The sequence below is a fragment of the Chiloscyllium punctatum genome, chromosome 7 (genome assembly GCF_047496795.1).
Source record: "Chiloscyllium punctatum isolate Juve2018m chromosome 7, sChiPun1.3, whole genome shotgun sequence".
Lineage (NCBI taxonomy): Eukaryota > Metazoa > Chordata > Chondrichthyes > Orectolobiformes > Hemiscylliidae > Chiloscyllium > Chiloscyllium punctatum.
Window position 1 is genome coordinate 114,907,772 of NC_092745.1, and position 23,745 is coordinate 114,931,516.

The window sequence follows — 23,745 nt, forward strand, 5'->3', positions numbered from 1 at the left end:
GTCCTATGCAGTAAAAAAAAAGCTGCAGTTAGAATGTGAATGTTGGATAAAATTTACTTTGTTGTTTTAATAATTGGAATATTCTTCCTGAGAGAATAATAGTGTCCAGTTCTGGTCACCCAGTTATAGGAAGGATATTATCAATGGAGAGGGTTCAGAAGAGATTTACCAGGATATTGCCGTGTATGAAAGGCTTGAGTTATAAAGAAAGGCTGGATAGGCTTGAGGTTTTTCCACTGGGGTGCAGCAGGCTGAGAGGCAATGTCGTAGAAATTTATAAAATAATAAGAGGCAGAGCTAAAGTTAATGGAAGTTGTCTTTTCCCTAGGATGGAGGATTTCAAGACTAAAGGGCACATTTTTAAGGGGAGGGAAGAGAAATTTAAAAAAGACATAAGAAGCAATTTTTTTTAAACACGGAGGGTGGTTCGCATGTGGAATGAACTTTCTGAGAAAATGGTGGATGCGAGTACAATTACAATTTAAAACACACTTGGATAGATACATGAATAGGAAAGGTTTGGAGGGATATGATCCAGGAGCAGACAGGTGGGACTGGTTTAGGTTGGAATTACGTTTGGACCGAAGGTCTGTTTCCGTGCAGTATGACTCTATAACTCTCTATATGATCACATCATCTATTAAACTGGGATTGTTTAGTGAAGTGAGTTTCTTTGTAACGCTAAGTATTTCTACTGAGGTAGTTAGATTGCTGAAGGTTTCAAGAAGGTAAGCTTAAAATAATATTCGATTATTAGTTTTGTAAAAATTCCAAATAATTTCCAGATAACTCAAATCAATTAAAGCATCAGCAATTCATCTGAGTCACTAAAAACAAAATGCTTAATTACAATCCTTTATTTCAATACTGATTATTCATTTCTGCTCTGCTTTATAGTTGGATAAATCTAGATTCATACTTCATAATAGTATGAACAGGCTGCAAATTTCTGATTTTTCAGCAAACTACTTCAATGTCATGAATGTATCACTAATCTAACATAGTCCCCAACTCCTTCAAAACTGTCATATCAACCTTGAGGAATTGATGTAAATATCTCTAGTCATTCCCAAATACTGTCCACCTAGTTATCATTTGTCATACTTTGAAGTAGTTTGCACTTCTGGTAAAATAAGCAATGAAAACACAACAGAGGAAATAGCTGCTGGTTTGCTGCAAATTACCCTAAAATTAGTTTGAAACAAAAAGCTGGAAAAAAATGTCTGAATATCATGGTTAGAGATACGTAATATATGAAGCATCAACTGAATAAGGAAAGCTGTGGACAAGGTACTGATCATAAAATGCTGCAAAATCACATGTTTACAGGATACCTGAGCTGCTCTCTGTTGGAGCTCCCATTGCCTGTCCTTAAGTGCCTGGTCCATCTCAATGATTTTCACATTTCTGTCCTGTAATTCATTTTTGTATTGCCTATTGAAGAAACAAAAATCAGTAAAAGTATACAAAATCACTTTGCTTTGTAGAACAGCTTTAAAGGGGTGATGCAGTGACCACTGTACGATTATCCCATCATATGTGCAACAAAACCCCATTAGCTTTCAGCAATCCTGTAATAATCACAAAAATCAAACTATATTCAATTTTGAGACAAACACAGAAAATGCTGGAGAAACACAGTAGGTCGGACAACATTTATGGCAAGAGAAACAGATTTAACGTTTTAAGTCTGATAGGACTCTTGTTCAAAATTTAAAACTTTCTACGTGAAAAGGATATTGCACAATTAGATGCCCGATGGTTGAAATGCTACAGTAACAGCCCTAAATACAATGAAAATGAGTTGAAGTGATAGCAAAATCACTTGCTGGTCCACTCATCATAACTCTCATGGACAATGTGTTAAACATCCCAAAAAGTCTAACCCCAGAGCTGAAAGAGTACATTCAGGAGATTCTTTTCATCAAACAACTTGGCCTGTAAGGAAGATCTAGCTCTGCCAACAAGCTAGAAAGTTTATATCATTATTCCTAAAACTTTAATGTTCTCTAGGGAGATCACCAATTTCTTGCTCTGAACTTTGTACACAAAAAAAATTGCTCTAAATAGTTGTCACATGAATCACATCACAAGATACCAGAAAACATCAACTATCGATAAAGGCTTGAAATAGAAAGCAAACTTTTTTCCCTCTAAAAGCACAAATATTTAAAAACATGAAATCTGTAACAAATATTTACAAGATAAAAAATACTCTGGGCCTTTTAAACTTGGTACAAAGAAAATGGTCTTGATGTGTTTACCACTTCAGATCAATTTTCTAAATGTAATGTTCAATTCTTTAGATATCTGGATAATTGCTGCAGGGTATGCTGTCTTTTGTTCAGTATAATTATTTTTAAATCAGAGTTAACATAGTAACACATTTAATAGAATCCATGTGAACTAAACAAAAAGTCTTTTATACTAGCTTGCATTCTTTCTAATCCACACACGATAGAACAAACATGAACTCCACAGTTTCAATAAATAATTGAAGAATTAGAGGATATACATGGGTCCAAGGAAGCACCTTGCTTCACCAATTATCTTCAACTTGTCCATCCACAAAGTTTCAGTCAATTGTGAAAGCTTACAAACTTCCAGATGCTCTGTGCTTATCTGCATTGTGAATAGAATGCACTATACCAATACAACTGATTATCTGTAACCTATTGCTATTTACAGATCGTGATGGAGAATAAATGCTGGCTTTGTCAGTGAAGGCGATGTTCCATAAATGAATAAGTTTGAAGTCAGAAAATACAAAGATGCCATTTGGCTTATGCCAGTTGCAGAAAACAACTATTAGCTAGTCCCACTCCTGCTTCTTCTCATGGGTATTCAATCTTTCCATCGCAAAATGTAAATTAAAAGCATAAATATAAAATATATCTCTATAGCCTATTGGAACAGGGACATCCTATTACTTAGAAACAATAATTTACATGCTCCACGAGTGATAGACTAAAGTTTCTAAGCAATTGATTAGAGGGCTGCAGACATTTTGCAGGAATTAATTCTCGTGGAAAGAATTCCCACGAGTTTCTAATTACGCAAAACATAATACCCGTTTCAATAAAAACTTCCATTTATCCAGTAAAAGCAAAACAAAATGTCCCTCAGAGCAAAATTCACATTAATATGTCGCCTGAATCAGTTAGTGTGAGGAAAATCATGGTACTTCCTCCAAACCAAAATTGGCTGTGTGCGGTGTTGCAACAATTACATTAGATATTTGGATAGAATTAGCTGCCTGATGGCCTGTTATGACCTCTGTAAAGGCAAGTAACTTCATTTTTTTTTAATCTGTAAGAAATCTAAAATCCAGTTTTTACTAAAGGAATTAAGTCTTAAGATTGCACTGTTTAAAACAGAAGAATTTCACAATAGTTAAAGTGAACAATGTTATGGGCCAGGCCAGACCACCTCAAAACATTTCAAGAAGGCAGCCCAGACCCTAATGTTTCTAGTTGTTTTAAGCAGGTTCAGAATAGATATCCCAGGAGTGATGCAGCTGACCCAACCGCTCAATTTTAAACAAAACAGAATTTATTTACAGACTACTGAATGAAATACGAACAAAAGAGAACCTAATTTAGAATAACTTAACCGATTGAAAACCAATTGATTCTATCACAATTTAATGATGCTGTTCCAAATACTTGCGACATCCCCATAAACACCCCTTGGCAAAAATAAAATTAAATCAAACACAGGTTCTTACAGGAGAGACGTCAGAGAGAGAGAGAGAGGATCAGCATGGAACTGCTCCTTTTGCTCCCCAGTAGCTTCTCTGCGTTCCCAGCTAAAACTTGACCAGCTGGTGCAAACAATACAGCTTACTAAAACCAAACCAAACCCGACCCTGATCTAAGAGAACTGCCATTCCTCCTTCCATTGTACAAGTGTTTTTTTAAAAAAAAGCTTTTTCAAGTAGATACTTCCAGACATATCGGAACCTCTGCCTTCTGGACCCTCTGAAAAAAAACAAGGACAACGTAACCTTGTTAGTTAAAGGAGCAGCATCACAACAGTACACACTATCTTAAATAGCCATTCTTCAACATTCAGAATCAATCCAAGTTTAATATGTATTAATAGGCAAATTATAAACTATAAATGGCAGATACAGCTAAGATGATGTTCTACGAATTCGCTCTGCAGTCAGCTCAGATTTTAATATTCACTCTCAGTTACAGTCCTTCAAAACTGTGTTCCTCATGAAGAACTCCAGCTCCTCACTTTCTATTAGCTGACGTGATCCCCACCTAGCATCAGCACACAACCAACTAACATGAGCATGTTAGTCGTCTACAGAACTTGCTTAATTTGATCTGGATGGGGTAAATATATCAATGTTATCTTCAAGTAAAAGAAACAGCTGCAGCAATTTATTCCCAGCCTCAGCTTGCCTGTTTTGCATCACAGAACTTATCATCAGTTCCATCACCCAGTTTATGCCCTTTTATGTCTTTCATCCAGCTTCAGTATGCCCAACAATTTTAAATTCCAAATCTCAGTGCACCTTTGTTTCCTTAGTATCTGTTTCGTTTCCTGGTTTTGGTTCGAGCCTGCATCAAAACCTACAAACTTTACATGCAGGGATAAGCTCTCCACAAGAATTTAATTCAGAAATGTAAAATTCACTACAGAGTAATGCAACAATGCTGCACCTTTAACAAGGTTATGTTGTCCTTGGTTTTTATCAAGAGGGTTTGTAAAGGCAGAGGTGTAAAGCAGCCAGTTCTCCCGGTTAAGGTTTGTTTTTCTAGTTTGGTTCATTTTAACAAGCAGTCACAAAACTTAGAGAAGCAGCTACAGTGAAAGACATTCCATGCTTCAACTGATATTTCTTGCCTGAAGTTCCTCTCCAAAACCTAAATACAGCAAAGTGGCTCAGTGGTTAACACTGCTGCCTCACAGTGCCAGGAACCCGGATTCGATTCCAGCGTCGGGCGACTGTGTGAAGTTTGCACATTCTCCCCATCTCTGCGAGAGAGTTTCCTCGGAATGATTTGGTTTCCTCCCACAATCCTAAGATATGCAGGTTAATTGAACTGGCCATGCTAAATTGCCCATAGTGTTCAAGGATATATAGGTTAGGTGCATTAGTCAGGGGTAAATGTAGGGTAGTGGGGGTAGGGGAATAGATTTGGGTGGGATACTCTTCAGAGGATTGGTGTGGACTTGTTGGGCTTAAGAGCCTGTTTCAACCCTGTAGGGATTCTATGAAACCTCTCCTGCCTCCAAGAACCTGTGTTTGAATTTACCATTTGCCAAGGAGTGTTTATGGGATGTTGCAGGAATTGGAACAGCTTCGTTAAGTTGCGATTGAGTTGGTTGTGATACCAAATAAATTAAGCTATAATAAATTATGTTTTATTTCGTCTGTGTTTCATCCGTAGTTTAAATAAATTCTGTTTTGTTTAAAGCTGAGTGGTTTGACCAACTGCATTACTTCTGGAATATTCACTTTATATCTGCCTAAAAAAAAAATAAAAGTTAGGGTCTAGGGTCCTTTTTAAAATATTTTGAGGGGGCCTAACCTGGTCTATAACAGTTATTTTAAAGCTAGGATTATGATAGTTGGTTAAGAAACCTTTATACACAAAATTCTGGTTGGTTGCGTGCTGTTGTCAGCTGGGCATCAGACTTGCTTGCAGAAAGACAGCAGTTGGAATTTTTCATTAGGAATGCAGAGTTTTAAAGACTTTCTAAGGAGTGATCACCAAGATTTGAGATGATTGCTGATAGGAAGGTAAAGGATCAAGCAATATCGAAATTCAATTTCATTGGGAGCACAAAGCAGATGATTACCAGCTTATTTACAGTATATCAAATGTTCAGTTGAAAAGAAATTAAGAATTGTGGTGAGCACTTGTTAACAGGCAATCAACCGGGGTTATCCCTATTCCCTTTTTTGAACAGGGGCACAACATTCGCCACTCTCTAGTCCCCTGGTACCACCCCCGTTGACAGTGAAGATGAAAAGATCATTGCCAACGGCTCTGCAATTTCCTCTCTTGCTTCCCACATAATCCTAGAATATATCCCGTCAGGCCCTGGGGACTTGTCTATCCTCAAGTTTTTCAAAATGCCCAACACATCTTCCTTCCTAACTAGTATCTCCTCTAGCTTACCAGTCTGTTTCATACTCTCCTCTTCAACAATGCAGTCCCTCTCATTTGTATTTACTAGAAAACAACCTTTAATATAGTGGAACCAAAACAAAACGTGTGCCATTTAGAATATGCACAAGAATAACATTGCTTTCATGTAAAATATCACAAAGGTAGACAAGGTAGTGAAGGCGGTGTTTGGCAGACTTGCCTGTATTGGTCAGTGCACTGAGTATAGGAGTCAAGAGTGTGGTGCTGCAAAGGCACAGCAGGTCAGGCAGCATTCGGGAAGCAGGAAAATCAACGTTTTGGGAAAAAGCTCTTTATCAGGAATGGGGCTAGGGAGAAGGTAGCTGAGAGTGCAATAGGTGGATGGAGGTGGGGGCAAAGGTGATAGGTTGGAGGGAAGGGTGGAGCCAATAGGCAGGAAGGAAGATGGACAGAGGGGACAGGCCATGAGGATAGTGCTGAGCTGGAAGGTTGGAACTGGGGTAAGGTGGGGGGGGAAGAGGGGAAATGAGGAAACTGGTGAAATCCACACTGATGCCAGGGGTTGGGGGATCCCGAGGCTGAAGATGAGGCGTTCTTCCTCCAGGCGTCGGGTAATATGGGAGTGGCAATGGAGGCGGCCCAGGACCTGCATGTCCTCGGCAGAGTGGGAGGGGGAGTTAAAATGTTCGGCCCACGGGGCGGTGGGGTTGATTGGTGTGGATATCCCAGACATGTTCTCTGAAGCGCTCTGCGAGTAGGTGTCCTGTCTCCTCAACGTAGAGAAGACTGCACCGGGAGCAACAGATACAGTAAATTACATGTGTGGAAGTGCAGATGAAGGCCTTGGATGGAGGTGAAGGAGGTGATGTCGGCGCAGGTTTTGCAATTCCTGCAGTAGCCTGTCTCAATTACCTTCCCCAGTCCAACCCCCCTCCCATTTATCTCTCCAACCCCAAGGTTCCCAGCCTCATTCCTGATGAAGGGCTTTTGCCCAAAATGTTGATTTTCCTGCTCCTTGGATGCTGCCTGACCTGCTGTACCTTTTCAGCACCACACTCTTGACTCTAATCTCCAGCATCTGCAGAATTCACTTTCGCTACACTGAGTATAGGAATTGGGATGTCATGGTGCTGATATGCAGGACACTGGTGAGGCCATATTTGGAATACCGCATACAATTCTGGATGCGCTACGAGAGGAAGGATGCTGATAAACTTGAAAGGGTACAGAAACAAGGATGTTGCTGGGACTGGACGATTTGAGCTACAGAGAAAGGCTGAACAGACTGAGGCTTATGAATGACTTTATAGACGTTTATAAAATCATGAGGGGCATAGATAGTTTCAATAGCCAAGTCTTTTTCCTGGGTGAGTGAGTTCAAGACTAGAGAACATAAGTTTATGGTGAGAAGAGAAAAATTTAAAAAGGAACTGAGGGACAACTTTTTCACGCAGAGGGTGGCACTTGTCTGGAACGAGCTGCCAGACAAAGTGATGGAGGCAATTACAACAGTTAAAAGGCATCTGGATGGGTATATGAATCGGAAGGGCTTAAGAGGGATATGAGCCAAATGCTGGCAAATGGGACTAGGTTAGATTGGGATGTCTGGTCAGTGGCATGGGTGAGTTGATGGAAGGGCCTGTTCCCGTGCTGTATAACTCGATAACAGCAGTGGTGAAAGAGCATGTCTTCATCTGGGTCTATTATGGCACATAATGTATTCCTGGATCCTCCAAAACCTTTCCACATTCACAGGTTATAACTTGGGACAGTGGTGGAATAATTATAACTTTGCAGAAACATCTAAGAAGCTCAACACCATTCAGAGCACAAGAGGTTACTGAGCGAGCACCCCACCTGAAACCTTGCTCCATCCATCAGTGTCCCACCTCGGCTGTAGTGTAAACCATCTATAAATGCACTATGGCATCTCACAATTTTCTTTAAAAAGCACCATCTAACTTCACATCCATCACCAAAGGAAGCAGGCGTATGAAAACAAACCGACCGGCAAGTTCCCCTTCTAGTCACACACCTTCCTGACTTGAAACTGCCCCTTCATCATTGCTGGGTCAAGCTCCTTGATCTGTCTATCTAATAACACCTGTTGGTGTACCTGTACCACAAAGAGTGCTGTGGTTCAAGATGGTGTCTTACTGCCACCTTCAAGGAAAGTGAGTGCGGCCAGTTTAGACTAAAATAAAGAGAAATTTCTTCATTCAGGAATATGAATCTTAAAAATTTTCTACTTTGCTTGGATTTCTCAGTCATTGGGTATATCCAAGGTTTTGACTGACATTTTCAAACTCTTGAGAGAATCAAGGCACCTGGGAGTCACTGAGAAATGTATTGTGGCACTAAGAACCAGCTATCATATTATTAAAAGATGGAGTAGGCTCAATGGGTTGCATGACCTGCTTGTGCACTGATGTTACTGTGATTAAGCAAAATACTGCTGCAGTGGATGGAAACATTTCATAGGAAAAATAATTACAAAAGTTCATGTGAGGGAATATAAACAGTAAAGTTGCCACAGTCCCAGAAAACCAGAGAGAGTTGTTCTGTCATTGGAGACACATAACTGATGGGGAGGTTAAACCTAAAGGTCACCAAACGGCAAGGGTGAGAAGGTTGAACTTTTATGGTAACTTCAGCTAATGCAGGAAATGAAGCGTGCTGTTGGCATGTCTCTGCATCGCAAACCAGCTGTCCAGCCAACTGAACTATTAAAATCCCACAAAACTGTATGGTTTTTATCTCAGCTCCTCCAGAGCTCCCAAGCATCACAGCTACCAATCTTCAGAGAATTCCCTTCACTCCATGTAAGATAAAGAAATGGCTGCAAGCATTAGATCCTGCAAAGGCTACAGTTCCTAAAAGCATTTGACAAACTTGATTGAGTTTTTTGAAGAAGTAACAAAGAAGATTGATGAGGGTAGAGTAGTAGATGTGATCTATACGGACTTCAGTAAGGCGTTTGACAAGGTTCCCCATGGGAGACTGATTAGCAAGGTTAGATCTCATGGAATACAGGGGAGAACTAGCCATTTGGATACACAATTGGCTCAAAGGTAGAAGGCAGAGGGTGGTGGTGGTGGAGGGTTGTTATTCAGACTGGAGGCCTTTGACCAGTGGAGTGCCACAAGGATCGGTGCTGGGCCCTCTACTTTTTGTCACTTACATAAATGATTTGGATGCGAGCATAAGAGGTACAGTTAGTAAGTTTGCAGATGACACCAAAATTGGAGGTGTAGTAGACAGCGAAGAGGGTTACCTCAGATTACAACAGGATCTGGACCAAATGGGCCAATGGGCTGAGAAGTGGCAGATGGAGTTTAATTCAGATAAATGCGAGGTGCTGCATTTTGGGAAAGCAAATGTTAGCAAGACTTATACACTTAATGGTAAGGTCCTAGGGAGTGTTGCTGAACAAAGAGACCTTGGAGTGCAGGTTCATAGCTCCTTGAAAGTGGAGTCGCAGATAGATAGGATAATGAAGAAGGCGTTTGGTATGCTTTCTTTTATTGGTCAGAGTATTGAGTACAGGAGTTGGGAGGTCATGTTGCGGCTGTACAGGACATTGGTTAGGCCACTGTAGGAATACTGCGTGCAGTTCTGGTCTCCTTCCTATCGGAAAGATGTTTTGAAACTTGAAAGGGTTCAGAAAAGATTTACAAGGGTGTTGTCAGGGTTGGAGGATCTGAGCTACAGGGAGAGGCTGAACAGGCTGGGGCTGTTTTCCCTGGAGCATCAGAGGCTGAGGGGTGACCTTATAGAGGTTTACAAAATTATGAGGCGCATGGATAGGATAAATAGACAAAGTCTTCCCTGGGGTCAGGGAGTCCAGAACTAGAAGGCATAGATTTAAGGTGAGAGGGGAAAGATATAAAAGAGACCTAAGGGGCAACGTTTTCACACAGAGGGTGGTATGCGTATGGAATGAGCTACCAGGGGATGTGGTGGAGACTGGTACAAATGCAACATCTAAGAGGCATTTGGATGGGTATATGAATGGGAAGGGTTTGGAGGGATATGGGCCGGGTGCTGGCAGGTGGGACTAGATTGGGTTGGGATATCTGGTCGGCATGAACAGGTTGGACCGAAGGGTCTGTTTCCATGCTGTACATCTCTATGACTCTAATAGTGCTGAAGATGTGTTCTCCAGAATATTCCACGCTCCTAGCTGAGCTGTTCCAGTACAGCTACAACATGCACCTAATCAGCAACGTGGAAAATTTCACAGTTACTCCCTGTACACAAAAGGCAAAATAAATTCAACTCAGCCAACTTAGCTTCTTCCCCACTGTTATCAGACTTATGAACAGACTTCTAACATATTAAGCTGATCTTTCTCTGTACCTTCCCTGTAGCCAAAACACTATATTTTGCATTCTGTTTTATTACCCTGATATATTTATGTAAGGTTTGATTTGTCTGGTTAATACACAAAACAATACTTTTCACTGTGTCTTGATACTTGTGACAATAATCAATCAAATCAATTGTCTGCCCTCTTGATCATTAGTAAAGGGATGAAAGATGTCATCAATTGTGGTATTAGGCAGCACTTGCTTGGAAATAACATGCTCACTGGTGCACAGTTTGGGTCCTATCAGGAATACTCAGCTCCTGGCCTAATTTCACCATGTTCTAATGAAGGCCGTAAAAAACGAGAAACTGATGAGAGGGAAAATGACTGCCTTCATCATCAGGGCCACATGTGGTCTTGTGTAGCATTAAAAAGTCAGAGTAAAACTATGGTCAATGGAAATCAGAGGGAAAGTCTGCTGGTTAAAGTCATACCTGGCAAAAAAGAATATAGCTGTTGTTGTTAGAAGTCAGATATCTCAGCAACAGAATTGCTCTGCAGAAGTTCCTCAGGTCAGTGTCTTTGGCCTAACCTTCTTCAGCAGCTTTATCAATAACCTTTCCGCCATCACAACATTACAACTGGAGATGTTCACTGATGATTGCACAATGTTCAGCAACATTCAGGATTCCTCAGGTACTGAAGGAGTCCATGACCAATGCAACAAGACCTGGCATTCGGGTTGGGCTGATGTAGCAAATAACATCTGTGCCACCCAAGTGCCAGTCAATGACCATCACCAATAAGAGAGATTCTAACCATCTCTTCTTGACATTCAATGGCATTACCATCACTGAATACACCACTATCAGCTTCCTGTGGGTCACCACTGACCAGAAACAGAACTGGACTAGCCATATAAACACTGTGTCGACAACAGCAGTTGAGATGCTAGGAATCCTGCAGCAAAGAACTCATCTTCTGATTACCCAAAGTATGTCCAACATTACAAGGCTTTAAGTGAAAGGTGTGATGGAACACTCACCACTTGCTTGGATGAATGCTGCTCCAACAACACTCAAGAAGCTCGACACCATTCAGGACAAAGCAGCCCATTTGAATAGCATCACATCCACAAACATACACTTCCTCCACCACCTAGGCACAGCATCAGCAGTATGCACCATCTATAGCATGGAATGCAGAAATTCAGCAAGGATCCTAGAAATTCAGCAAGGATCCTTAGACAGCATCTACACCACCACCAGCAGCAAGTTTCCCTCCAAAGTATAAATCATCCTGACTTGGAAATATCTCGCGACTTCTTCAGTGTCGCTGGGTCAAAATCCTGGAACTCCCTCCCTAATGGCATTGCTGACAGCAAATGGGTTGCAGCTCATATGAAAGCAGCTCAAAACCATCTTCTCAAGGGTGACAAGGGATGTGCAATAAGTGGCCCAATCAGTGAAGCCGAATTAATAATACGTCAAAAAGTGAATTCACAAGAGAAATTCTCAACTCACAGGTGAGACTGATATAATTGAAGAAAAAACATTCCATCTTTCCCCACTCTATTTTTTTCATCTTATATTTAGATATAGCCCTCAAAGCAGACATGCTACTAAACGACAAATCGATTGGCACTTAGGTCTGAAAATGCTGAATTCCGTTCACATCAAAGAAGGGCTTTATAATACCATGAGTTTGATCAGATAATCACATTGACGAAATGTACAAATAAAGTTGGAAAACAGACTGAAACAATTTTATAAAAAGCTCTTCTTTATATTTTTTTTTACATTCAAATGCAGTTAAATGAATGGATGTAGAGTAATAATGTAATCCATTACTTTACAAACATACACTTTCAATTTAAGTGGAACTCACAGTCACTTCAACAAACCAGTTGAAATCTTGCATTCTGCTCCACTAAATTTTTTTAAATTAGTATTTTTTGATCCAGAAATATTTTATTTGAATACGTGAAACTAACAAAAAAAAAGGAGACGCATTAAAGGTTGAAAGTATACCACTTAACAATCTCAACATCACAGAATTTTGATATAAAATCTAATTCATTTTGATAAAACCATTGTACATAAATTTTGCCAAACTTCATCTTTTGTAGTCTCAAGGAGTACGGCTTTGAATTTTGAACTTTTGCGCTTGGCAACATACATAATTAATATTGCAATGGCCTGTTCTATATTTAGATAGAATATGCATATAGTTGATACCATGTAAACATGAAATACACATTTGCTCAATGTGACATTTATGGAGCACTGAAATATGATAAGAAATCAAAGGAAGAAACTGACATGGTCCAAACCGATTATTCAATGTAATACAGTTCACTTCTTTGCTCCAGTAGATGAAGTAACTCACCGAATTTCACGTGTGAGCTCTTCAATAACATTCTTTTTTTCCTCCATGTTATTCTGAGCTGTTTGAAGGACATCTCGTAGCTCTTTCAGCTGATTTAAAGTGTCATGTAATTCACTGCGTGCATTCCTCAACTGTGCTTCTATCTTCTGATTTTCCTGCAAAGCATTTCTTCGGTCTGTCTCAATCTTGTGAAGATTTTCTTCCAGATCAAGCACTACCAGGGAATTAATTTTTCAAACTTAAACATACTTACATAATGGAAAAATATTTACAAAGTTCTGTTTGGTTATTTAACTATTAACCACTGCACTTTAATGGTGTATGAACTGGTTAAGACATATCTGATAATATTTCACAGGCGGAAATCTAATTTTGTTTCATACTTGTTGAAATTAGTAACTCTTTATATAAAATTAAAGTTCAGATGGCGCAAGAGAAAACAAGAAACAAATCAGAATTATATCAGGCACACCACAGAAAACTTATTTTGTATTTTTTGAAATGGCCTTAAATAACATTATACCATTATTTATGTTGATTAATTAGTGCATACACGAATGAACTTGTACATACTTGGAATAGTATTCTGTGTGTGTACTTTTTATATATATATTATATATATATATATATATATATGAAAAACACACACACAAAGATACTTTCTACCTTGGTCAGACTTCTTGTCCAATTCGATCTGTGTATTCCGCAAAGTCATTTCCAGCTGGTTAAGCTGAATATCCTTGTTTGCACTATCACGTCTCAATTGAAGAAGTTCTTTTTCCAGTGCAGTAGTTTCATCTTTACTCTTATCCATCGCAGTCTTTATTTCCCTGAAAAAAAAGATAAGTACCGTGAATTACTCACACAAACATAAACAGGCTGATGTAATACTTTTATCTTAAAGGTATTACAATTCTTAAATACAATTTGCAGAACCAAATACAAGCTTCTGGAAGTTTCCAACAGATAACCAAATGCACAACACATACTCAAAAGTAAAGATACTTAAGACTTAGTCTAAATATATTTTTAAAAATGACAGTCATGAGATGAATATCTAACCCTAAAGGCAAAAAAAAGAGCTTTGCTTTTTTTGAAAGAAATTAAAACAGAGCCTCATTTTCCAAATGCAAAGTGAATCCAGATTACATTTAAAATTTTATAAACAATAACTTAATTAAGAAAATAGCTTTCACAGCATAGTATCGTTCAATTTCCACAGCCAGAAGTTTCCATTTCAGAATTCAAGGATCACAGCAAGTGTCTGAAATGGCATCACATCCACCATGGTCAGGGAAAATTTTCTCACACAATCATCTGCTCTTCAGTTCATTTCATAAACAATTGGGTTCTATGGTGACTTAAATAGTAAGTCACACAAGGATGATGGGCAGAAGTTCTTGCCCTCATCAGTATCTTCTGGTTGAAGCCACATTGGCGTTTGAGGTGTCAGTAGAAGAGCATTTTAAGATATTGACCATAAATCTAGGTTTTTAGTTTTAGAAAAGGAGAAAACTGGTCTGAGAGGAAGACAGAGTTTATTAAAAGAGGGTACGATGTGGCCAAAAAGAGATTGGGAACAGCTATCTGAAGGTCAATCTACAGCAAAAGAGTGTTCGGCATTCAGAAACTTAGGAAATACAGGTCCAACATGCTCCATTCGGGTGAAACGTCAGAGCAATAAGCCCAGCGAACAATGGATGTCCAGGTACATTTATGGTGAGACAAAAAGGAAAAGAGATGCATACAGATACAAAACAATGAAGGCCCTTGAGGAGTTTATAAAGTGCAAGGAAACTCAAGTAAGCAATTAAGAGCAAAGAGGGTCATGGGAAAATATTGATGGGCAAGATTAAGGATAAACCTAAGTTATTCTACAAGTATGTCAAGGGTAAGAGAATACCCAGGGTAAGAGAATAACCAGGGAAAGAGTAAAGCCCATACAGACCATGGGGACAATCTGTGCGTGAAGCTGGAGGATACTGATTGTGTGTTAAATGACTGTGTTGCATCTATCTTCACTTGAGACAAGGGGAATGCAACTATCAAGTTCAAGAAGATGGTCTGTGAAGTCCATGAGCAGGTTGACAGAAGAACAGAGCTGGTTTTGCGAGGTTTTGGCAGATTTAAAAGTGAACAAATACCCAGGTCCAGACGAGTTGTATCCCAGGTTGCTTTGGGAGACAAGGGAGGAAATTAAAGGGGCCTGATCCAAATTTTTAAATCATCTCTGGCCCCAGCTAATGAAGGTCAGCTACTGTGGCTCCACTGTACAACAGGGTGATACAGAGATAGACCAGGGAACTACATACCAGTGTGCACAACATCAGTGATAGGGAAACTATTTCAGAAAATAGAAAATGAGAAAATGAATCGCCATTTTGGGAGGTAAAGTGTGCTCAACGATAGTCAGCATAGCTTTGTCAGAAGGAGATTATCATACCTTGCAAATCTGGTTGAATTTTTGAGGACGGTGATTAAGTGTTTGGATGAGGGTCCAGCAGTTATGTAGTTTATATGGCTTTCAGCAGGGCCATTATCAATTTCCCATGTGGGACCTTGTCAAAGAAGGTAAGAGCTCATGGGATTCTGGCTAATTTGGCAAGATGGATCTAAAATTGGCTTAATTACTGGAGACAGGTGGTGGTAAAAGGCTGTTCGTGTGACTGAAGTCCAGTGTGCAATGGCATACCACATGGATCAATGCTGGGTCCCTTGCTGTCTGTGAAATTCATAAATGATGTAGTCGAGAATTTTTGGGGTGGGGTGTGGCAGTGGCAATAAGTACATTTGCAGGTAACATAAAGGTTGGCCTGATGGTGGTCAATGAGGAGAGATGTGTTGGGTTACAAAAGGAATATAAAACGCTTTGGTCAGATGGGCAAATCAGTAGCAGATGGGATTTAGCCCTGATAAATGTGGGATTATGCCCTTTGGAAGAAGGAACAAGACAGGGGAATATGCAGTGAATGACAGGACACAAGGAAGCTCAGAGGAACAAAGGAATCCTGGGTACTTGTCCACAGATCCCTGAAGGTGACAGGACAGGTTAAAGCCACATATGGGACATTCACCGTTATCAGTCATAGCATAGATTATAAGTCAGGGAGGTAATGCTGTGCTCCACAGAATTCTGATTAGGCCATATTGGGAGTACGAAATGCAGTTCTGCTCAGCACGTTATAGAAAGAATGTGATTGGACAAGAACACGTGTGACGGAGATTGACCAGGATGTTGCCTAGGATGGAACATTTCAGCAAAGGCCAGGGATTGGATAATTTTCTCGGAAGCACAGAAGGTTGAATTTGGAGGTGTCGGGGTGTTACCTAGTAGAGTTGTATAAGAGTATGAGCGGCATGGTGAATAGAAAGCAGGTAGTTCTCTAAGTTGAAGTGTCGATAACAAGGGGCATACTTTTAAAGTGAAAGGTAGGGAGTTCAGAGCAGATTTAAGGAATCACCTGTTTGCCCAAGAATGACAGTGGGTTGGAATGCACGGTCTGGGAGAGTAGCTGTGGCAGGAAATCTCAACTTTAAAAAAAAAAATTGGATGAGCACTTAAGTGTCATAAGATCCAAGGCCACTGGCCTAGTGCAGCAAAGTGGGACTAGTGTAGGCAGTATTATATTTTCAGTGGCACAGACTGGATGAGCCGAACAGCCTCTTCTCTACTATATGATTCTATGATTTTAGATGACACTAACTGTGAAATATAATAAATGAGTATGAGGACAGCACAGATCAAGTTGTCAGACACATGGCAGGTAAAATGCAAATAAAAACTGAAATTGCTGGAACAACCCAGCAGGTCTGGCAGCATCTGTGGATAGAGAAAAAGAGTTAATGTTGCAGGACCAGAAACCCTTCTTCAGAACTGGTAAACCAGTAAAATGTGATGTTGGGAAGTGTGAAGTATTGTACTTCAGCATAAAAATCAAGAAAAGGTATGATTATATAGATGATACAATTTTTAAAAGTCTGAAGGAACAGATGTGAGCGCAGCTTATTAACCAGAGGACAGATAAGAGTCAAGCACATTGTTGTGGGACTGGAGTCACATGTAGGCCAGACCAAGTAAGGATAGTAGTTTCCTTCCCTAAAGGGCATTAGTGAATCAAATGTTTTTTCCCCAACAACTGACAATGGTCATCATTACACCCTTTATCCCAGATATTTATTGACTTCAAATTCCACCATCTGCCATGGTGAGATTTGAACCAGGTCTCCAGAACATTAGTTGTGTCTCCCTATATTTACAGTCCAGCGATAATACCATTAGGCCATTACTTCCTCATAGTAGCAGGACGGTTGAGAAGGGCCTAGGTTTTATTGATAGCATAAGTAGTAACAAAATAAAACTAATAGCATAAAAACACAAAAAGGTTGAGTTGCTCTCAGAATAAAGTTAAGAGGATAATTGCAGTCTTTCAAAATCATGAAAGATTTTGATATTGTAAGTAAAGACAAACTGTTTTCAGTAATAGATCAGTTAATTGGTTATAAATGCGAACAGACAAGGCATTTGGCAAAAGAAATAGAGGCTCAGCACGTTGTGATTCTGAATTTTTGAGGTGGTGGAAGCAGATTTTATCAAATAAAAAGACTTGAAAGGAAAAAAAAATCACTTAACTATGGTTAAAGAGCAGGGAAATGGCAATAATTGGAAAGCTATACTGAGCTACTTTAGACATGATGGGCTGAATTACTTCATGTATGTATCACTAACTTTTGAATAAACAAATCAGATTAAAACATAGAACAATTCTTATGGTATATAGCAAATTTACTAACCAACTGAATAATCAGTATTTGAATCAGAAAAACAAATACCACTAGATATTAAAATCTTTTATAAATGCCACTAGATGTAACAATCCATGGTCAACTCAGAGACAGAATCTTAATTCAATTAACATCATGAGGTGGTGGGCTTCTCGGGAGACACAACCCACATTCATCTGTTTATTATGTCTATATCTATAAAAGTGAAATTTGCACTTCTGCCAACTTGGTAAATGTATAATTCATTGCTTTATTTAAAAAAAAAGCTGCATGCCATTTGCAGAACCAAACAAATGCATGTTAAAAAACAGTTATCACATTAAATAAAGTTAAAAATCTCACAACACCAGGTTTTGTCCAACAGGTTTACTTGGAAGTACTAGCTTTCGGAGCACTGCTCCTTCATCAGAGAGTTGTGGAGCAGGATCATAAGACACAGAACTTATAGCAAAAGATTACACTGTCATGCAACTGATATGATATATTGAACAAACCAAGATTGCTGTTAGGTCTTTCATCTTTTAGAATGGGTTGTAGGTTTTGGTTCATTAATATGTAAACGCCAGAACTTCTTTGAAGTCACATTCTCGAGACAACTTAAGGTTTTATAAAAAAAGTGACATCTCAGCTCAGACAATGCATTAAAGGTGTGAGGTTAGAGTCTGTCTATATCCCAATCTTGAGTCAGACTGGTGCTACTTCCAAAGTAAGAACTTATGGAATGTTACATGGATTGATTGCCTGCAGATTCTATTTTGCTCAAAAAGCAGAGTCAATCCATATAACATTGTATAAATTCCATTCTAAAAGATGAAAGACTTCACAGTAATCAAGGTTTATTCAATGTATTGTTTCAGTCACATGAGTGCAATCTTTTGCTATAAGCTCTGTGTCTTAAGACCCTGCTCCACAGCTACCTGATGAAGGAGCAGCACTCTGAAAGCTGGTGCTTCCCCAAATAAACCTGTTCGATTATTACCTGGTGTTGTGTGATTTTTAACCTTGTCCACCCCAATCCAACACCGGCACCTCCACATCACATTAAATGAGTCAAACATTACACAATTATAGTTTTCGATTTCCAACATTATTCATGTCTGGGAACCCTAGCTTTACTACTCAGCAACTGACTGATACCAAATCCAATGACTCAGTGTTGTGGGCCCCAGTTCATAGAAAAAAAGACTGAAGTTGCTTATAATGTAGTTCCTACAAGATTTCCGATGGATGAAATATTCACCAGAGCCCTGCAGCAAAAGAACAAATTTGCTAATCCACTGCCTACTTTTGCCAAAAGGGTATTGAAACCCCACCAAGATCAGGGTGCTATGTAACACAAAAGCAGGTTGTGGATATTTAAAACTCAACCATGTCCTTTCAACACTTGGGAAACTACAAGAACAAAACAATAACAACAACATTTCTGACAGATATTAATCTCCTCTACCACAAAACTTACTTCAGAGCACTGGTAAGTTCAACCACCTGCTGATGTTTGGAATCTTGGCCATCATATGCCTTTAAAAGCTTTCCTTCGGTTTTTGAGAGCTCATCAGTATAGGCCATTTTCTGTTTATATAATTCTTGCTCCAGTTGAGAAACCTATTTCACAAACATAACAACATTTTATCCCATTGTTAAATGATAAGACAGCAGTGAAACTACTAAGATTCTCAGGGTGAAGTGGTGGAGTAGTGGCAATATTACTGGACTGGTGATGCAAAGGTCCAGGGTAGTTTTCTGTGAAAGTGGATCCAAATCCCACCATGCAGCTGATTATGACAGTTATCACTGACTGTCGTAGAAAACCACTGAGTTCATTAGTATCCTTTGGAGAAGGAAATTTCCCTTCTCTATCTGCCTGGCAAACATATGCTCCAGACTCTCAGTAATGTGGATGACTCTTAACTGCCCTTTAATGGCCTAGCCAGAAATCGGTTTAAAGGCAAACGGGGTGGGCAACAAACATTGGCAATTACATGAAAGAATAAAGCAAAATTCTCACTTAATAACCATCTTGCAAGTGTAAACCAAGTAACTTCACATCAGTTCCATAAATAATATAGAAATGAATAGGCTCACCAGAGACAGATTTTGTTTTACCTTATACAAGAAGATTCTGTCATTTCTAAATGAAGACAATTTACAATACATAATTGGTGACAAATATTGAATATTTAATTTTCATACATTCACATGTGGGATCACAGAATACATTGAAAACATTCAATTCCTGTTTTGTTAAAATATTCATAGTAATAATGCATGGAGCATTCAGTATGCATGGCACAATAAAGATGGAATATCGTATTGTGAGATATGGGGAATCTTCATAGAACCTATAGTATGAATAAATGCCATTTGCTCCAATCTGTCCATGTCAGTAGTTAGCCTCTATCTATCCTGTTCCTACGTTACTTGTCTTCCAGCAATCATCTATAAACAGTCTAAACTTCAACCACCAACTTCAAAAACCTCAGCCCCAACTCCCTTACATTCAAGCTTATATGCACCCCATTGGAGACTCCACAACTAAAGGGTTTGTTTTGGTGGTTCCACTTCATTCCTTCATAACTTAAAGTATATTTATCAAATTAATAAAAGCAGCCATTAAAGTTTCAAGTCTTTCTTCATATTTGTATTTCTTCACACCTATCAATGTCCTTGTGAACCTGCACCAAATCTTAATATCCCACTATTTAATAATACCCACATCTTTCTCTTTGTCTGCATAATTATTTACAATTTTATGCCCATCAGCAAATCCATGTATCACTCCATACCAGACACACAATACCAGAAGCAACCTGAAATAGAAATTGGTGGCATGCTATTGCCCATTTCCAATCATTCCAAGAACCTACCCTTAACTTTCATTCCTTGCTCCTTCCATTTTATAATCCAATATTCTACTGCACATTTTTTCCAATGTTCTTCATTGGTACCCTGTGTGTTAATCTGCCAGAAGTTTTCAGATTGGCAGTATACTATTTCAGTATATTTTGCTCCTCCTATCTCCTCACCACCTCTCTCACTACTATCCTATGGCACTTTCACAGAGAAGTCTACCAGACTGGATGGATGGCTTGGGCTGTGAACACAATAGTGTCAGATATTTTAGACTGGCAGGAAAGTTGACAGGTACAGACATCGTTCCACGCTCAGTGTCAAGTATGCTTCGAACACTGGATATACAAGTTATGCCAGAATACTGAGGAACCAAGATTATCCGAACAAGATGGGCGGGCACTATTTCTTTCAGATAACTGATTATTCGGTTAATTGATTCAATGCCTCTCAGAGTCATTCCTCTGGGGCCCAGAGTTTTCTGTTAAGTCTGCTCCCTGTTCAAGAGACTGCAGCACATCCCGTGCAGCAAAACACCACATGTGAGCCCCCCCCCAAACCCCGTCCAACACCGCCCTCTGCCTGTCCCCCAACTCCGCCCAACCCCAATCCTGTCCCCGCCCCCCCCCCCCCCCCCCCCCCACAACCCTGGCCAGCACTGGCCCCAACCCCATTCCCCCTGCCTGCACCCCCCAACCTCATCCAACACCGCCCCCGCTCCCCCAACTCTGTTCAACACTGCCCCCCGAACCACATTCCCCCAAGCGCACCCCCCCCCCCCCCGCAACCAGCACTGCCCCCGCCACCACCCACTGTCCGACCCCAATGTGCGCCCCTGCCACCATCAGCCGCTCTCCCCCTCCGGGGCAGCCGGAGTGGACACCAACAGCAAGACTGCTGCTGTCTTTGTGGGGCAAGTCTCCAAATAGCGCACACAGACAGACAACTTTTTGACAAGTCCCACCTCTGCCCTGTACAGGACAATGTTAGAGAGAATATCTGGATTTAGGGTTCACCCCTATGTATAACTCCAGAGAAAGTGTGGGGAGAGAGAGGGAGGGCTGGAGGTCAGTCATTTGGAGATGGTGCCTGAGCTCCCATCGATGTCAAGGACTGTTCTTGGCAGTATTTCTGTGAGCCGAGATCGTTGTTAATCATTGTAAACAAAAGATGCGATCAGCGTTGAAACAGCTCTTTGATGTAATGTTTCTATCTCCTTCGGATAATCCGTCATTCAGATAAATGATGTTTGGATAATCGAATTCCTCTGTAGTTGATTACCATAATCACTAACCAATGAAGAGAAACGTCAATTCAAAGAAAACATCACGAAGTCAGGTTGGTGGTGGTGAGGAGGTATCTCTGCCACCATACTTTTGAGATTCACAGACTGCAATTAATAGGAATGTAGAAAATTGACCATGTTGGAGTTCAAAATTAGAAGGTTCCTGAATATTTTCTCAGTTGAGGTCCACCATGTGTCTGGCCTTCTGCATATTTAATATACAGTGCCTTTTGCCAGCAATAATAGAAATATAAGCATACTCCAGCAACTATGAAAGATTGTGTCTTCTGCCCTGCTGTGTAACTCCAGGACTCTGCTTTTGCAATTGGGTGCATGCTGCATCTTTATATTCAAAAGGTTGAAATTCTCAAATTCTTATCCTAGTTGCATCACATGAGTCAAAGTCATTTAAGGCAAAGGCTTAGCACCACTTTCTCAACTGCATCAATGATGCACAATAAATGGTCTGGACAACTACAGCCACAATCTCTGAAAGAATTTTTTTTAAAAAACCTTCACCTCTCTTTTCCATTTATTATAGATCTACCTACATAACTAAGGGGACAGAATTAATAGCAGGTCTGTAGCAAAGTAAGAAGCAATTATAATCTGTAGAAGGTGTTATTCCATTTGAGGCAAGGATTTATACTTGAGTTTTTTCATGCACTCACCTTGTGAAAAACTGCAAGCCTTCTTGCAAGGAACAATGTAGGATATCAAATTCGATCAGATTATGTTATAAAACTCAAATGGAAAGTATATATTTTGAAAACAATCACCTGTCTTTCTAACATTGCCTGGTGGTCTTCCAGCTCTCCAATTCTAGCTGTCCCTTCCTGCAACATTTGTTGATACTGTACCAAGGTCTGCTGGAGTTGCATATTCTGCTCATTATTCTCCTTCAGATTGATTGCAGATATTTTTAACTGTTTCTGCAGACAAAGTACCTTCCAAAAATAAAATTCAACAACTATTTACAGCACCATGTCCCAAAGCTGCAACTTCAGTGAATAACAGTGAACTTGGTAAAAACAATAACTGCAGATGCTGGAAACCAAATTCTGGATTAGTGGTGTTGGAAGAGCACAGCAGTTCAGGCAGCATCCAACGAGCAGCGAAATTGACGTTTAATTCCTGATGAAGGGCGTTTGCCCGAAATGTCGATTTTGCTGCTCATTGGATGCTACCTGAACTGCTGTGCTCTTCCAGCACCACTAATCCAGAACAGTGAACTTGTGCCAGCCCTCAGAGCCCCAAGTTCTATAATCTTAAATTTAGAGTGTTACAACGAAACACAAACGTATTTTTCATCCCATCAATTCAGCCCTACTTTTCTCTGAGTCACCCAATCTACCACCATTCTCCTGACAGTTTTATATGCAGAATTTAACGTTACTCTTCCAAGAATCTCTTCAGTTATTGAAGTAAATTTGTTTTAATCATTAGAAATAAATTCTAAACATCTGGAAAATAAAGAAACCTTCATAGTCCCAGCATTAAGTTTTTTTGATGATTACCCAAAATTAATAACATTCATTCCCACCTTAACAAAGAAAATAATCTACAATTTACAATAATAATCTTTTAAATCCAGAAAACAGCTTGTTAAGTGATCGCTGAACCTTCTGAGCTGCAGTAAAAATGCAGACACATCTGATGTATTTATATTCTAAAGGCAATACCATTTTTGAAAATTTTCGTAAACCTATACAGCAATCTTCTTCATTCCTTTGACATCCTCGTCCAAAAATGTACATAACTCCACAGCTACAGTCTAAGATTTTTTTAATAAGTTAATAATAGGTTCTTGCTTTGGTAGCCTATGCTTCGCTTCAAAACTGAGGATGGTGTTACCTCCTTGCTTTTTAAAATATATTCCTTGCCAGTCTTAAATAACTTAATATCTGCAACCTCAGGTCCTCCAAATATGTAGAATGAGCATTTCCTTTCCCTGATTTTACTTCCAAGCAAATTACCACAATTTTTTCCCCTACAAAGAGCTATTGGCTATCCTTTACTTC

The 23,745-nt window shown here is 39.6% G+C and overlaps 1 protein-coding gene across 15 annotated transcripts in view; it reads right to left on the bottom strand.

Annotated features, from left to right (window-relative positions):
- Positions 1-23,745, bottom strand: part of ccdc18 (coiled-coil domain containing 18) — a 181,630-nt gene that overhangs the window by 51,523 nt on the left and 106,362 nt on the right. For all 15 annotated transcript variants that reach the window (XR_011961186.1, XM_072574660.1, XM_072574662.1 and 12 more), the window contains 5 exons: positions 22,504-22,671; positions 19,052-19,194; positions 13,477-13,640; positions 12,811-13,024; positions 1,335-1,434 (listed from right to left, as the gene is read on the bottom strand). Coding sequence is in view for 14 of the 15 variants with exons in the window: in XM_072574660.1 (XP_072430761.1) it covers positions 1,335-1,434; positions 12,811-13,024; positions 13,477-13,640; positions 19,052-19,194; positions 22,504-22,671 (789 nt within the window). In the remaining variant the exon portion in view is untranslated. The remainder of the gene's footprint in view (positions 1-1,334; positions 1,435-12,810; positions 13,025-13,476; positions 13,641-19,051; positions 19,195-22,503; positions 22,672-23,745) is intronic.